A 13,280-nucleotide genomic window follows, 5' to 3' on the forward strand; every position below is an offset into this window, starting at 1 on the left:
TTAGATCCTATTTCTTCCATGTGCTAAGCCCCTTAGTGTCTACTTAACATAATTTGAAAATACTCGTATTTTTGCATGCGAAGCATCACGTAGAGGCCATCAACGCGATGCTTGGCGTCTCCATCCTGCTTCTTGCAACATGTTATTCGATGCTCATGTCTCTTCAATCGATCCTGACTCATCGGATTTGATTCCGGCGCTCTGGTTGCAACATGCTGCTTCACCTCCTTCGCCTTCCTGCACAACCTAAATCGATCCTCGTCTCCCCATTGAAATCGACCCTCTACTCTTTTTTCCTCTTTCGCAAAGAATTTGCACCATGCCGATCATTCTTCATCGTGCTGCCGCAGCTGCTGAGAGATTTGGACAAACCCGTGATTTCATCCCTCTCGGTTCCCGCTCCGTCTAGCTCCCCTACCCCTCCTCCTTATGCTCTCCTTGCCGCCTGATTTAACAAATCAATTCCTTGATAAAAATTTGAGTGATTTTCTACCTTCGCGACTACATTATCAAGAATTTTTAGTAGACTAGGCCGTAGCACCCTCAACTGCGATTTGTCCGACTGTAACCGGAGACGATACGAGGTTAAAGGATTTGGAGATTTTGGTCATACCGCGGATCCATCCCACGATCAAGCAGCTGCCATTTGCATCTCGGGCTTCCGATCATATTGAGCCTTTGTCCGCCACCATGCGAGAAGTCATTAGCATTCATATAGGGCAGGCCGGCGTGCAGGTGGGCAACGCGTGCTGGGAACTGTTTTGCCTAGAACATGGCATTCTACCCGATGGACTCATGCCCAGGTCCACCTCTATCTGTCTCTGATCGTCGGTAATGCCAAGAAATTATGGGCACTGTAGAACTGGGATCCCTGGTCAGCTCTTTCCACACCTTAAAGACATCAAACTTTCTTGAAGCATGTTCTGATAACTTCTGAACCATTGCACCAACGTTAGCTAAGACATGAAATCGCGCTTGCCCACATAGCCTTTGTTCACGCCTCAGTGTACATTGTCAAGATGTGCTGGCTAGAGGACCCTGGATGTGCTTCGTAGTGGAGCTCGCGAAGTGCTAGTTAATCTACCGAAGGCTAGAAAGTGTGAAAGTGAATGGAACTGAAATGGCATTGCATTGAAAATGTGTATGGGCGGTTTGCGTTGTACACCCAGCGATTACACAATCGGAGGAGGCGACGATGCGTTCAACACGTTCTTCAACGAGACGGGGGCAGGGAAGCATGTACCGAGGGCGATCATGCTAGACTTAGAGCCGACTGTGATCGACGAGATCCGCACGGGCATGTACAGGCAACTCTTCCATCCGGAACAGCTTATATCGGGAAAAGAAGATGCAGCCAACAACTTCGCGCGTGGCCATTATACAGGTATACTGCCATCCTTGTACAGCAGCAAAGGACCTTTCGCTCAAGTCCTACACACTCTTTTTATTCCTGTCTTCACGCTTCGGACCTTATAATCTCAGTGCTTGTCATGGACTCCCGGGAACACGTGGAGAAATAGGGATTCCTTTCCACCACCAACACAAATAGAGGGGAAGTAGGGGAAATAGAGGGGACCAAGGGAAATAGTACTCCATGCTCTTGTCTCATGAAAAAAACATCTCCTACTCCTTTCCCTCGATGACATAAGCTCGCTAGAATTGAATGCTCCATATCAAAGTGCATATTTAATGGTAGATTTTAATCTTGATGGATCGTGGAGTTAAGTTAGGTAAGAAAACTCAGAATGGATGTTGTGACTAGCTCATGGTGCAATATCATTCAATGTGGATGTGATGAAGATGAGGACCATTAGGTGGAAAAAATTTCATACCTTCGTTGGGTTAGTCTTATCCCAATGCAATCTGAAGTGCATTTCAATTGATGATATTGCTAGTAGGTCGAGAGGAGGTCTAGTCCTTAAAAATGATGAGGAACATCTTACCAAAAGTCTTAGAGCTTTTAAGATTTTTCCAAAACACTATTCTATTCTATGTAAAATATGCAATGATTGGAGACTTGTTAGCACTCCTTAGATAGGGGAATGTGTAATGGAGACTTGGATTTTAATTTGTAGGACTTTCCACATTAGCACTCCTTACATAGGGGAATGTGTAATGCTGGAGACCCAATGGAGACTTGGATTTTGATTTGTAGGAATTTCCACATGCTTTTTCATTTTAAAGAAAATCCTCATGGAATCTCCCCTCCGGAGCCTCAAACTCGTTTTAGGGAATTTCCTCCCCATCTCCCGTCAACCTAGTTTTGGGATCTCCCCTCCCCTCTCTCTTTTCATTCATGATCAATGCATGTAAAACAAAGAGGAGTGCCCATGAGCTTTCATGCTCTCTTGTAAAAGAATAAAAAGTGACTTATGCTAGAATAAGAGTCAATAATTAGGTTGGAACGGTAGCATGTAGCTCATTTATAACCAAGTTGTTGCATAGCCATTTGATGGCTTGATCAAATGTATTTTATGCTCTAAATTCTCTTGTTAGGGGACCTTCATAGTGGTCCATACTAGTCTCTTGTCATAGTTAAAAGCCCAAAATATGTGTCTTTTTCTTATGTTTTAAGGTCACTCTAAGAATCAAGTTTCAAGCAAGGTTTTTCTTTCTCAAGAAAGTGATATGCTTGCTTCCCCTTGGCATTATTTGAATTAACTACTATTGTACATTGTTTATTGATATAAGGTCATCATCATTTGCCCCTTATCACCCATGTAATGCTTGCACTTCTAGATTGCATGATTGTGTGGCATCATTGCCACCAACTACTTCCCTCCTATCTCACATTGGAACTTGTGAAGAATATTAGTCCTTGAAGATTAATTTCTACCATCCAATTGACTTTTATTGTGTTGTTTAAGAATTTGAGATGTGAGGCATGTTATCCTCAGTAGAAAGTTACATGAACTTTCTAAAAAGGAACACACTAGAAACTTACATGTCATATCACAAGAACATTACATGAACTTTCTTGAAAATAATACATTAAAACCACATTGTGCGAAGGGTTTGTGAGCCTCCTCTCAAGGGGGGAGTGGCTACAACCCTATACAATATATATTGATGTGTATTCAAAAGATTGTTTAAAAATTCCTCCTTACATATGTGCTGTAACATATTTTTTTCTTTAAAAACTCAAAACTTTTAAAACTTCTTTAATGTATATAGATAAATGTGAAAAATACCCTTCTTTAGATCTTAGGGCCAAGGGTAACATACCTTTTAGTGCACATCCTTACATGTCACTCTTGATTAATAGCATTCATATACATAAAGGGCCTATAGAAATTTAATATGAGACCTTTCAACTCTTGACTATATGGGAATCTTTAAAATCTAGAATAATGATGTCCTAGAAATCTCCTCATATTGATCATTTGCTCATACTAGGTCATGTACAGGATAAGCCTTCCATGGGGTCCGATGCTTCCACCATAGAGAGGATGGGCATTGGGACTTGATGGGGTCCTAAGAGGTTAAATGTGGCTATGATAGCGCCGATTGCTTATTGTCTACTTGTTTCACAACGATAAAGTTTCTTATGAAGAGGTGCATTTGGATGCTATTTTGATATGATGGGACTTTAGAGAGGTACATTTGGATGCTATTTGTCACTCATAAGAGTAACTAATGCCACAAACATGACCCATGAACTTCCACTCATTCTCTAATATTTTTCCGAGAAAGTCGTAGTTGGCTACTTCCGCCTTTAGGGGGTCTCATTTCTTTAAGTTACATTAGATTAGAAGGATGTTCTTTACGTGTCACTTAAGCTTTTGGCCATCATGCACGAGATCTCAACCTGTTAAAGAAGTCGCTTGTTGTTCTGCAGTCGGAAACGACATCCTGGATCTGTGCCTCGACCGAGTGAGAAAATTGTCCGATAACTGCGGTGGGCTTCAAGGCTTTTTGGTCTTCAGTGCTGTGGGAGGCGGGACAGGTTCAGGCCTGGGCTCTTTGCTGTTGGAGCGCCTATCAGTGGACTACGGGAAGAAAGCCAAGCTTGGCTTTACAATCTACCCTTCGCCTCAGGTACAAGGTTCACATTTTGGCGCAGCTGCAGGCAGGAAAATGAATGGCGATTTCTCATGCTTCTTCATCAGCATCCAAATTCACAGAAGAGAAGTGGATGTCGATTTGCCATGCTTTGCAGACGCATGCGCCGTCTTGATTGTAATGCCGTTCATTCGTCTGTACAACTTATTCATGTGACACTCATAACGATTTGCAGGTCTCTACAGCAGTTGTGGAACCTTATAATAGCGTGCTGTCAACCCAGTCCATCCTTGAACATACCGACGTCACTGTGCTTCTCGACAACGAAGCCATCTACGACGTTTGCAGGCGATCTTTGAACATCGAACGGCCGACCTACAAGAACTTGAACAGGCTCATTTCACAAATTATCACCGCCTCCTCACGTTTCGATGGGGCCTTGAACGTCGACGTGATAGAATTCCAGACAAATCTTGTGCCTTACCCCCGGATACACTTCATGCTTTCTTCTTACGCTCCGGTTGTCTCGCCAGAGAAGGCCTACCACGAGCAGTTGTCCGTATCAGAGATCACAAGCGCTGTCTTCGAGCCCTCCGGCATGATGGCAAAGTGTGACCCGCGACATGGAAAGTACATGGCATGCTGCCTCCTGTATAGAGGGGACGTGGTTCCGAAGGACGTGAATGATGCAATTGCTACTGTTAAATCGAAACGAACTGTTGGATTTGTCGACTGGTAAGATAATTGCTAATCTGAGCGGAGACTTGCTTTTAGCACCACCTTCCAGAACCGTATCAACCAGCCTCAAAGAGCTAGCTGCTACAAACGGAGGATCTCCTCAGATTTACAAGCTTTAACAATCTTACACACCCAAATCAACCAGATTTAGTGCGTGAACTGGTCTGAAGCAGGTGCCCAACAGGATTCAAGTGCGGGATCAATTACCAGGCGCCAACGATGGTACCAGGAGGGGATCTTGCCAAGGTGCAGAGGGCTGTGTGCATGATAAGCAACAACACGGCGGTGGCAGAGGTGTTTTCCAGGATAGATCATAAGTTTGATTTGATGTATGCGAAGAGAGCCTTTCTGCATTGGTTTATGGGGGAGGGCATGGAGGAGGGCGAATTCTCCGAAGCTAGAGAAGATCTTGCAGCTCTGGAAAAGGATTATGAGGAAGTGGGTGCTGATTCGTCAGACGTCGAACTCGATGAGTGATGTCGTGACCTTACATCTCCGCTTACAAACTTCTTAATAGTTGCAACCTCATATAAATCCTACCACGTTTGAGCTTGAGAAGCCGTGTCTAGAAGTTAATAAGATAGCTCGCGTGGTGAGCTTATGACAGCGCCGTTTCCAAGAATTGTAAACCCTATTACATACCCTTACAATTTCTTAGTAATATCTTAATTTATTAGAGACCTCTCCCATTCTTTTCCCACCTTTGTTTAGAATTTTCTACAAGACTAGATGCAATACCTTAATTATTAGAGGTTCATTACCATCCTTTTCGTACCCATCTTTCTTCATGATTTTCTATCATGAGACTTCGAGGACCTTGCTCTTTTTATCATAGTTGCTCATGAGAAGGCTAAGAATTTGAATCCTTCATCATGTCTTGTTAGCTTTAATGCATGTACTATCAACGACTTTCAAACACTAAGCTGGTTGCACTTACGATCTAGTCTCTAGATAAGGCTCGTATCTGTTTGTTTTCTTTATACATCCTCAAGCTCCATCATAGATATATGTACCCTTCTTTCGATCATATTGACGTCCTCTTCCATGGCACCCATGATTCTTATTCTTTTATGTTTATCCAAGGTCCACTTGCTCTACCCTAACTATCCATACTATTCTTGAGATCGTATTTTCCCCGTCTTCCATGGCACCTGCAATTTTTGTTTCACCACACTACTTTCTCTTCTTCAATTTTTAGTTCAACCTTCATCTCCCATTTGAATACCTATATGTGAGGAACTATAACTCTAATGGGAACTAAAATAGAGGCTAAATTTGGATATAGCCTTACATGCATGCTTTGCGATATTCAATGATAAGAATATGGGTCTTAGTCAAGAAGCAAACCAGCTAGTACAATGATACCTCTTCTAAGTTGTGCTATAGAGGCACATTTGTTCTATAGCATAGGCACTCCACATAGGTGCATTTTTTAATGTAACATATGCCCATAGAGTGAGACATTACCTATGCATGCCATATCGGTATTTTGAGCACTCTTCTAAACAAAGTTTGGCAAATATGCAAAGTGTCATACCTTTTAGAATTCTGAGGTACTATACAAAGAAAAAATACACAATGGATCATGCTCTACACACTTGTTGTCTTAGATTTGAGTTTTAATGTACTTATAGTGTATATTCATTAAGCCTCATCATTGGAAACACATCTTTATTTATTGTAGCATATTCAGACCAACATATAAATGACAAAGAAAATAAAATGCCACATCACATGTTTTTAAGAATTGGGCATGTCATTATTTAGTATTCGTATGAGTATTTTAAAGCTTATGAATTATGTATTTGTATGAATACCTTTATCAGTAAGAATGACATTTTCTATAAAGGTAAGAATGACATTTCTTATATATGCTCAAAGTCCATGATAGTTTTATCATGCTTGACTCTTCAATCAAGCAAAAGAGATAAAAGGAGGAAGACATGTTGGATTGTGTATGCAATATTGAAGGTTTTACATAAAGAGGGAACATTTGTGTATTTGTTTTCAGTGAGTTCTTAGAGGCTATTATGTGTTTTAAATTTGAGTGTTTTCTAGATAATGTGTTGTAATCTTTCACAATTGAAAGAATATTTGGTTGGCTACAAGCTTCTAATGGACCTTGCTCAAACTACTTTAAGGGAAAAAGCAACATTTTTCTAGACCAAATCACCAATCTCCCCTAGGTCCCTAAGAAATATCATTTTGTAATTTTCTAATAAAGCATAATACTTCTAGTTGTGCATGAAATAATACCATTTGATTAAAGACTGGAGAAATATAAGTCCTCATTTCCATGTGTATAGTCTGGTATACCAGGCCGATATAGATTTTAACAAGTAGACACTATGATATCAAATCAACTATACCTCCCTCATTTCACTACAAGGTAAAGGCCCTTTTCTGTCACCATTTGATTAATGATTGGAGAAATATAAGTCCTCATTTCCATGTGTATAGTCTAGGTATACCAGGCCGATATAGATTTTAACAAGTAGACACTATGATATTAAATCAACTATACCTCCCTCATTTCACTACAAGGCAAAGGCCCTTTTCCGATGGAAATACCGACCTTTTTTACACTAAAAAGTTTTTCTTTGATGGATGCAAAGGTCGGTATTTATGTTGCTATAAGCATCGAAAAAGAATATTCGCTATATAAGTGTCGCTATATAGTGACATTGGTAAATGTCGCTATATAGTAACACTGGTAAACATTGCTATATAGTGACGATTAACAGAAGCTTTAAAAAAACATTAGTGGGGCTAAACAAGGCCACAGTAAGCCTTGTTTTGCCCCACTAATGTTTTTTATTTAGTAATTACAAAAGAATGTTTTTTGTTATAAAATTTTCCTTATAGAAAGGGTGATACAAAATCGCTCAAATGAACTGAGCGACAGAAGCATATACATGTCGAAGATACACAACATTGTTTGTTACAAAATTACTTTTTCAAAAAGGGTGATACAAAATCGCTCAAACGAGCTGATATACAAAAGCATATACATGGCAAAGTATATGCAAACTACTACTACTACTACTCATCCGAATCGTCATCCTCGTCCTCGTCTTACTAGCCTGATCCCTGGCCCTTGTCGAAGCCATGTAAGCCTAATCCCTCATCATCGCCACTCACCTCTACTGATGGGACGTTCGAGCTTTAATTCTAAGAGCGAAACCATATTAATTGGAAATTAGATTGGAACTTAAAGAATAAAACAGTTTAAAAAGTGAGATTATAAGTAGGAGTAGACTTATACCATGCAAGTAGCCACCTTATCCCAATCGACCATCTCTCCCAATGCCTCCTGCTCAATAAACCACAGCTTTGTTCCTATGCAAAGTGCGCGTCTCATCTCTGTGTCGTTAGGAAGGCGACCATTGCAGCTTACTGTAGGCACAATTTTTGAGAGTTAGATAAAGTGCATGCAATATGTAGTTAAACAAAATAGAACAAAACATTAAATGAGAAGAAGTAGACTTACCATGGTTGCCTTGAATGCCAATCGTCTGCCTGCACTAAAGTGGGAAGTACCTAGAAGTCCAGCCATCTCCTTGCAATCCTCCTCTGACCCTTGAATAGTTCGGGATGGTCCTTGTACTACTTCTTGAAAAACTTCCAATCAGCTTTGCTCCAGCTTTGTTTGTCCAGCTAGGTTTAACCTTTTGCAATTAAGTATGCAAGGTTGACCTACGATGCTTCAAGAGGACCCCCATGTGCTCTTTCATGTAATCCAAATTGAACTCCCAATTTGGAGGGTTAGGATATTGTCTTCTCAATTCATCAATGACTACCTGCTTCTTTCTCTCATCTTGGTACTACCAGTCAGTAGATATGCCGCTCCTGAAGTGGTGGCTCATTAACCGCCTCATGGTGGCCATCATTGCTGAGCCCTTTTTATTTTCTATTATCTCTCTAGCAGTCATGATTTCATAGGACAGGTCCTCAACTGGGTAAGGAGGACTCATGGTAGTGGCAGAGTAAGAGCGAGTGGTGTTACTGCGAGTGCTTACGGAGCGAGGAGTAGCAATGGGAGTACGAGAGGGCAAGGGACCTGATTAGTACTAGGTCTACCAAGTGGAGACCTGTAGGGATGTGAGTGTGCTGACTCGTCTACATCTCCCGAGTCAGCATAACATAAGTGACCCCTCCTACTCTTCCTTCCCTTACGATGGACATGCCCAAGTGATGACCCCTCAGTCGAAGGGGCTAGAGGGGACGGCTGGACAGTAGGTTAAGCCATCGGTGTAGGAGAGGGATAAGGGTAAATTTTTTCCTTCCTACATGAAAAACACTCCATGGAAGAAAAAAAGGTCACACCAACCAAGTACTAAGGCAATAGGAAGGCAACATAGGCTTGGTATTAGTCTTGGAAATCTAGGTTTGGGCTAATACCAATCCTTATCCATGTAGAAGTCCATTCTTGGCTCTGACACAAAGGACACATCATCTAGATTCAAGCATGAATTGCCACATCATCAAACTGAGACCGTATTGACAACATCACAATGCCACCTCAACATACCAAGTCAGCAATGGTGACCTTGTTGACCTATCAAATCATCTTAGATGGTCAGTGTCAACATACAAATTCAACAATGGTGACCTTATTAACCTCTCAAGTCATCGTACACAATCATCATCACCATCCCTTGCCACCTTATATTGCAACCTATTAAAAAGACATGTAATCAAGCACATATCATTTGCCACCTCATATATGTGGTGACAACTCATAAGATACATGCCATCTACCACCTTAGCTACTACTGTGACACATCATGCCATATCACCTTGCCAACTAATGCTACCACCTTATACATGTTGACATATGAAAGATACATTGTCATCAATGTGCTTACTATCACACCATTCCATGCAAGGCCCTACTTACCACCTCATCCTAGCACATCATATAAGGCAACACATCATGAGTTGTCACTCGAGACCTCATCTTCCATCTTCTTTAGCATATGCTTATGAAAAGATTAAAGAGAATGAAAGAGAGGGGAAAAGAGAGGGGAAAAGAAGAGAAGGAAGAGGGGAAAAAAGAAAGAAAAGAGAGGGGAAAGGAAGAAAAGAGAGGAAAAAAGAGAGGGGAAAGAAGAAAAAGAGAGAAAGCATATGCTTATGCTTATGCATGAGCATAAACATATGAGCATATGCTCATGCATAAGCATAAGCATATGCAAATGCATATGCTTATGAAAAAAGAGAAAAGAGGATGAAAGAAAGGGGAAAAGAAGAGAAGGAAGCGATTGAAAGAGAGGAAGAGAGAAGAAAAAAGAGAGGGGAAAATAAGAGAAAGAAGAGGATGAAAGAGAGAAAGCATATGAGCATAAGCATACGCAAATACATATGCTTATGAAAAGAGAGAAAAGAGGATGAAAGAGAGGGAAAAAGAAGTACACAGAACTTGGTTGAGGGTCACTCAGTTGACAATGCCTTGGTGAATTTTGTGCCAACACAAATGCCAGTCAGCCATTTGGTGACAGTGGAAAGGATATGCTACATGCAGACATGTGGTAGTTTGAACATTATGGGGGCATTAATTTAGGATGGTTGTATCCAAGAAGGGGGTGTTCCACTTAACCATGCAATCATTCAAGTGACAAGACGCCCATTTTTAGTGCGTGATCGTCCACACTTAACTTTGGATCTCAGTCATGTTAATCATTTGTTCTTGCACTTCCTTACTGTCTCCTTACTCTCTGTGTCTCCAACTGGCTCCTTACTCTCCTCACCCACTACTACCTTCATACCTCTTCCATCATCACCACCTTTTATTGCTATCCACATAGTATTTGTGATCATGGAGGAGCAAGGTGTACGTAGCACAATCACCAGAAGAGGTGCAAGGCACCTTCTCATTTTTTGCCTCTACACCCCATCAAAGATTTGGAAATGACATCATTAAAAAAATTTTGAGGAGCAATAAGCTCTTAAAGTGAGCTAAAATTGTAGAGACACGAGAGGGCGAGATAGGGTTGGATGGAGGATGATGATGGAGATCGTGATGGCAACCTGGGTCCCTCGCAATCTAGGCTCCCTCTCAAACCTACGTATGGCTCCCTCCCTGTGTCATACTTGTCCCACTCAACTCACATGTCACAAAATATGACACTCATTGAGAATCCCTCGTTCTACATGCAAGATGTGGTAGTGGTGGTTACACCCCTCATTCCCTCTTTTGGAAGAGAATACTTTGACCCTGACTTCACAAACCTCACTGCCTTCCCGCCGCTAGTAGAAACTTCCCTGTGCAAACCTAAACAAATGTCAGAGATGGAAACAAAGATACCTGGACCTCACCTACTAGTTCCCAAGAAGGAACCCAAAGAGAAACCAGTGATCGAGGATACTCCTTTGCCATCGTCAGTCATGGAGGTAGCAGACTTGGAAGGGCCACAGGTCATGGTTCTCTCAACACCAAAGTAGCGTCTCCTGGCCACCTTGGACAAGCTTCAACACCCGATGCCATGTACATGGAAGCTCTTCAGCAAAACAGAGGGGGCTTCTTCTTTACCCCTTTTAGAGAAAGAAAAAACATTCTAGTAGCTCCCAGAGAAGTGGGCATACAAGAAGAGAAGAACGGGACCCAAACCACAGCTATGAAGTCGACCCAAGAGGAAGGCCAGTTGTCCATTAAGATCCCCCGCAAAGTTCATGTCCTCACCCCCAAAAGAACAGAAGCTGGAAATAGATTATCTGATGCTGCACGAGGCTTTCAAAAGTAGAGCTCAAGCGTTCCAAGAGAGAGGATGCCTTTTAAACCAGGTAAAACCGTTTTTGCTCAAGTTGATGAAGATCTTAATGAATCGGTCGAATGGCTTGAATCGCATGCACTTATCAAATATGTGCCCCTACCACTTTCCTTGAGAATTGGTTTAGAACCAGCTGGAGTAGGAGAGGAAATCTAGTCACTTATGTTGTTTCCTTCGTCGAGGCTACTTCATCTTTCTCTTTAAGAAAGTTGAACATGCTATGAGAGTCTTATTGCATGGTCTCTAGACAGTGCACAACTAGCCTCTATACCTCGACAAGTGGTCTCGCTTGTTCAGATAACCCATGCTCAGCTATTCTCTCGGTTTGGGTAGAGCTTCCAGATTTGCCTTTCTCACTGTGCAACCAAGCTGCATCAATATGCAGCAATCTAGGAGAGGTAGTTAGTGTAGAAAGGGAATAATTCATTAATCCTAGAGGTAATCCCCAACCCCAACCAAGCCTCCTAATACAATCGTAATTCTTAACTAGATGGGAGGAGTACTAAGAGAACAAAAGGTTCTATATAAGAACCTTCCCAACTCATGCTTTCTATGCAATCTATCAGACCACACAGTTAAGAGTTGTCCACAAATGATTAAGACCAAAAACAATTATGATTAGCCTCAAGGTCCTAAAGAAAAATGGATGCCCAAACAACCTGAGATTCCCAAGCAGGCAAAAACTATAGTGCATCCAGCCAGCCTGATTAAACCAAAATAGGTTGTCTCATTGGTACCAGAAATTAGTACTACGCTCGACATACCAATGAAAAAGACTTAACCTTAAGGCATCAGGATATAAAAGATTCATATTCTTATAGAATGAATGATATTTGAAGTAATAGTAGCATCATGTGATTTCAAGAATGGAAGTCATATGAAAATCACAACATGGATGTCGCTCTTGTAAGCGAAAGATCACAACGATTTAATTTGGAAGAAAGCAATAGGACTAAATCAAGAATCGAGAGCTGTAAATGAAACAAGGACAAATAGATGCACTATATACATGTTATTGCTTCGATAACAATTGACAATTTCTCTTGTTAGCTTAGCAGACACAATCAAGCATACAAGCATTGTGACAAGACGACCAAGGCATCTTTAGATGCACCTTTTATCCTTCTTCTTTCTTAATTGCTTTTCTTAAGTTGCAAATGATGAGGTCACATGAAAGAGAGGCTATACAAGGAATCTCTTTCAAACCACAAAGTTATCAGACTGACGATTGAACGGGAAGCAAAAGAAAGTTGATTGGAGCTCAAGCAAGCAAGCAAACATTTTAAAGGACAAAGGAGATACCTATCTATTTCCATATTTTTGTTTTTCCATATTTTTATTTTCCTTACTCTCATAGAAGTACTCGTCTGGTCGTGGCTATTCATCTTCCTATCCAAAATCAATTCATTTGACAGTAGGCTATGAAAAGAAACAACCATAAATTTCTTAACTCAAGTTAGACTATAGTGATCCAACCACTCAAATGAACCAGCACATACCCTTTGAACAAGCCATTGTAGGCCGTTTTTATCAATTACAATTGTAGCATTAATTTTCAAAGAACCTTTAATAAATTTTGCATACAAACTCAAAACTTAGCAATCAAGTAGTCGAAATGGTCAGGAAGAACATTTTGAGAACGATTGTCATTTTGAAGGAAAATCATGTCGCTTGCCTACCACAATTAGGCTAGAGTGTAGCCAGGCTCTGATGCCAGTGTTACGAGAATAAAAATTATCAATGCACATAATCATGCTTATTTGGTCATAA

The 13,280-nt window shown here is 41.0% G+C and overlaps 1 protein-coding gene across 1 annotated transcript; it reads left to right on the top strand.

Annotated features, from left to right (window-relative positions):
• The first annotated feature begins 690 nt into the window (after positions 1-690).
• On the top strand, positions 691-11,184 carry LOC147900704 (tubulin alpha-2 chain-like). The gene is made up of 6 exons (XM_087375711.1): positions 691-803; positions 1,170-1,384; positions 3,839-4,038; positions 4,238-4,737; positions 4,914-5,199; positions 10,744-11,184. Exons 1-6 carry the CDS (start codon positions 691-693, stop codon positions 11,182-11,184), a joined length of 1,755 nt encoding a protein of 584 aa, XP_087231837.1.
• The last annotated feature ends 2,096 nt before the right edge of the window (positions 11,185-13,280 follow it).

Source organism: Dipteris shenzhenensis, chromosome 6 (genome assembly GCF_047967505.1).
Source record: "Dipteris shenzhenensis isolate YYH24624 ecotype China chromosome 6, Dip_SZ_1.0, whole genome shotgun sequence".
Taxonomy (NCBI): Eukaryota; Viridiplantae; Streptophyta; class Polypodiopsida; order Gleicheniales; family Dipteridaceae; genus Dipteris; species Dipteris shenzhenensis.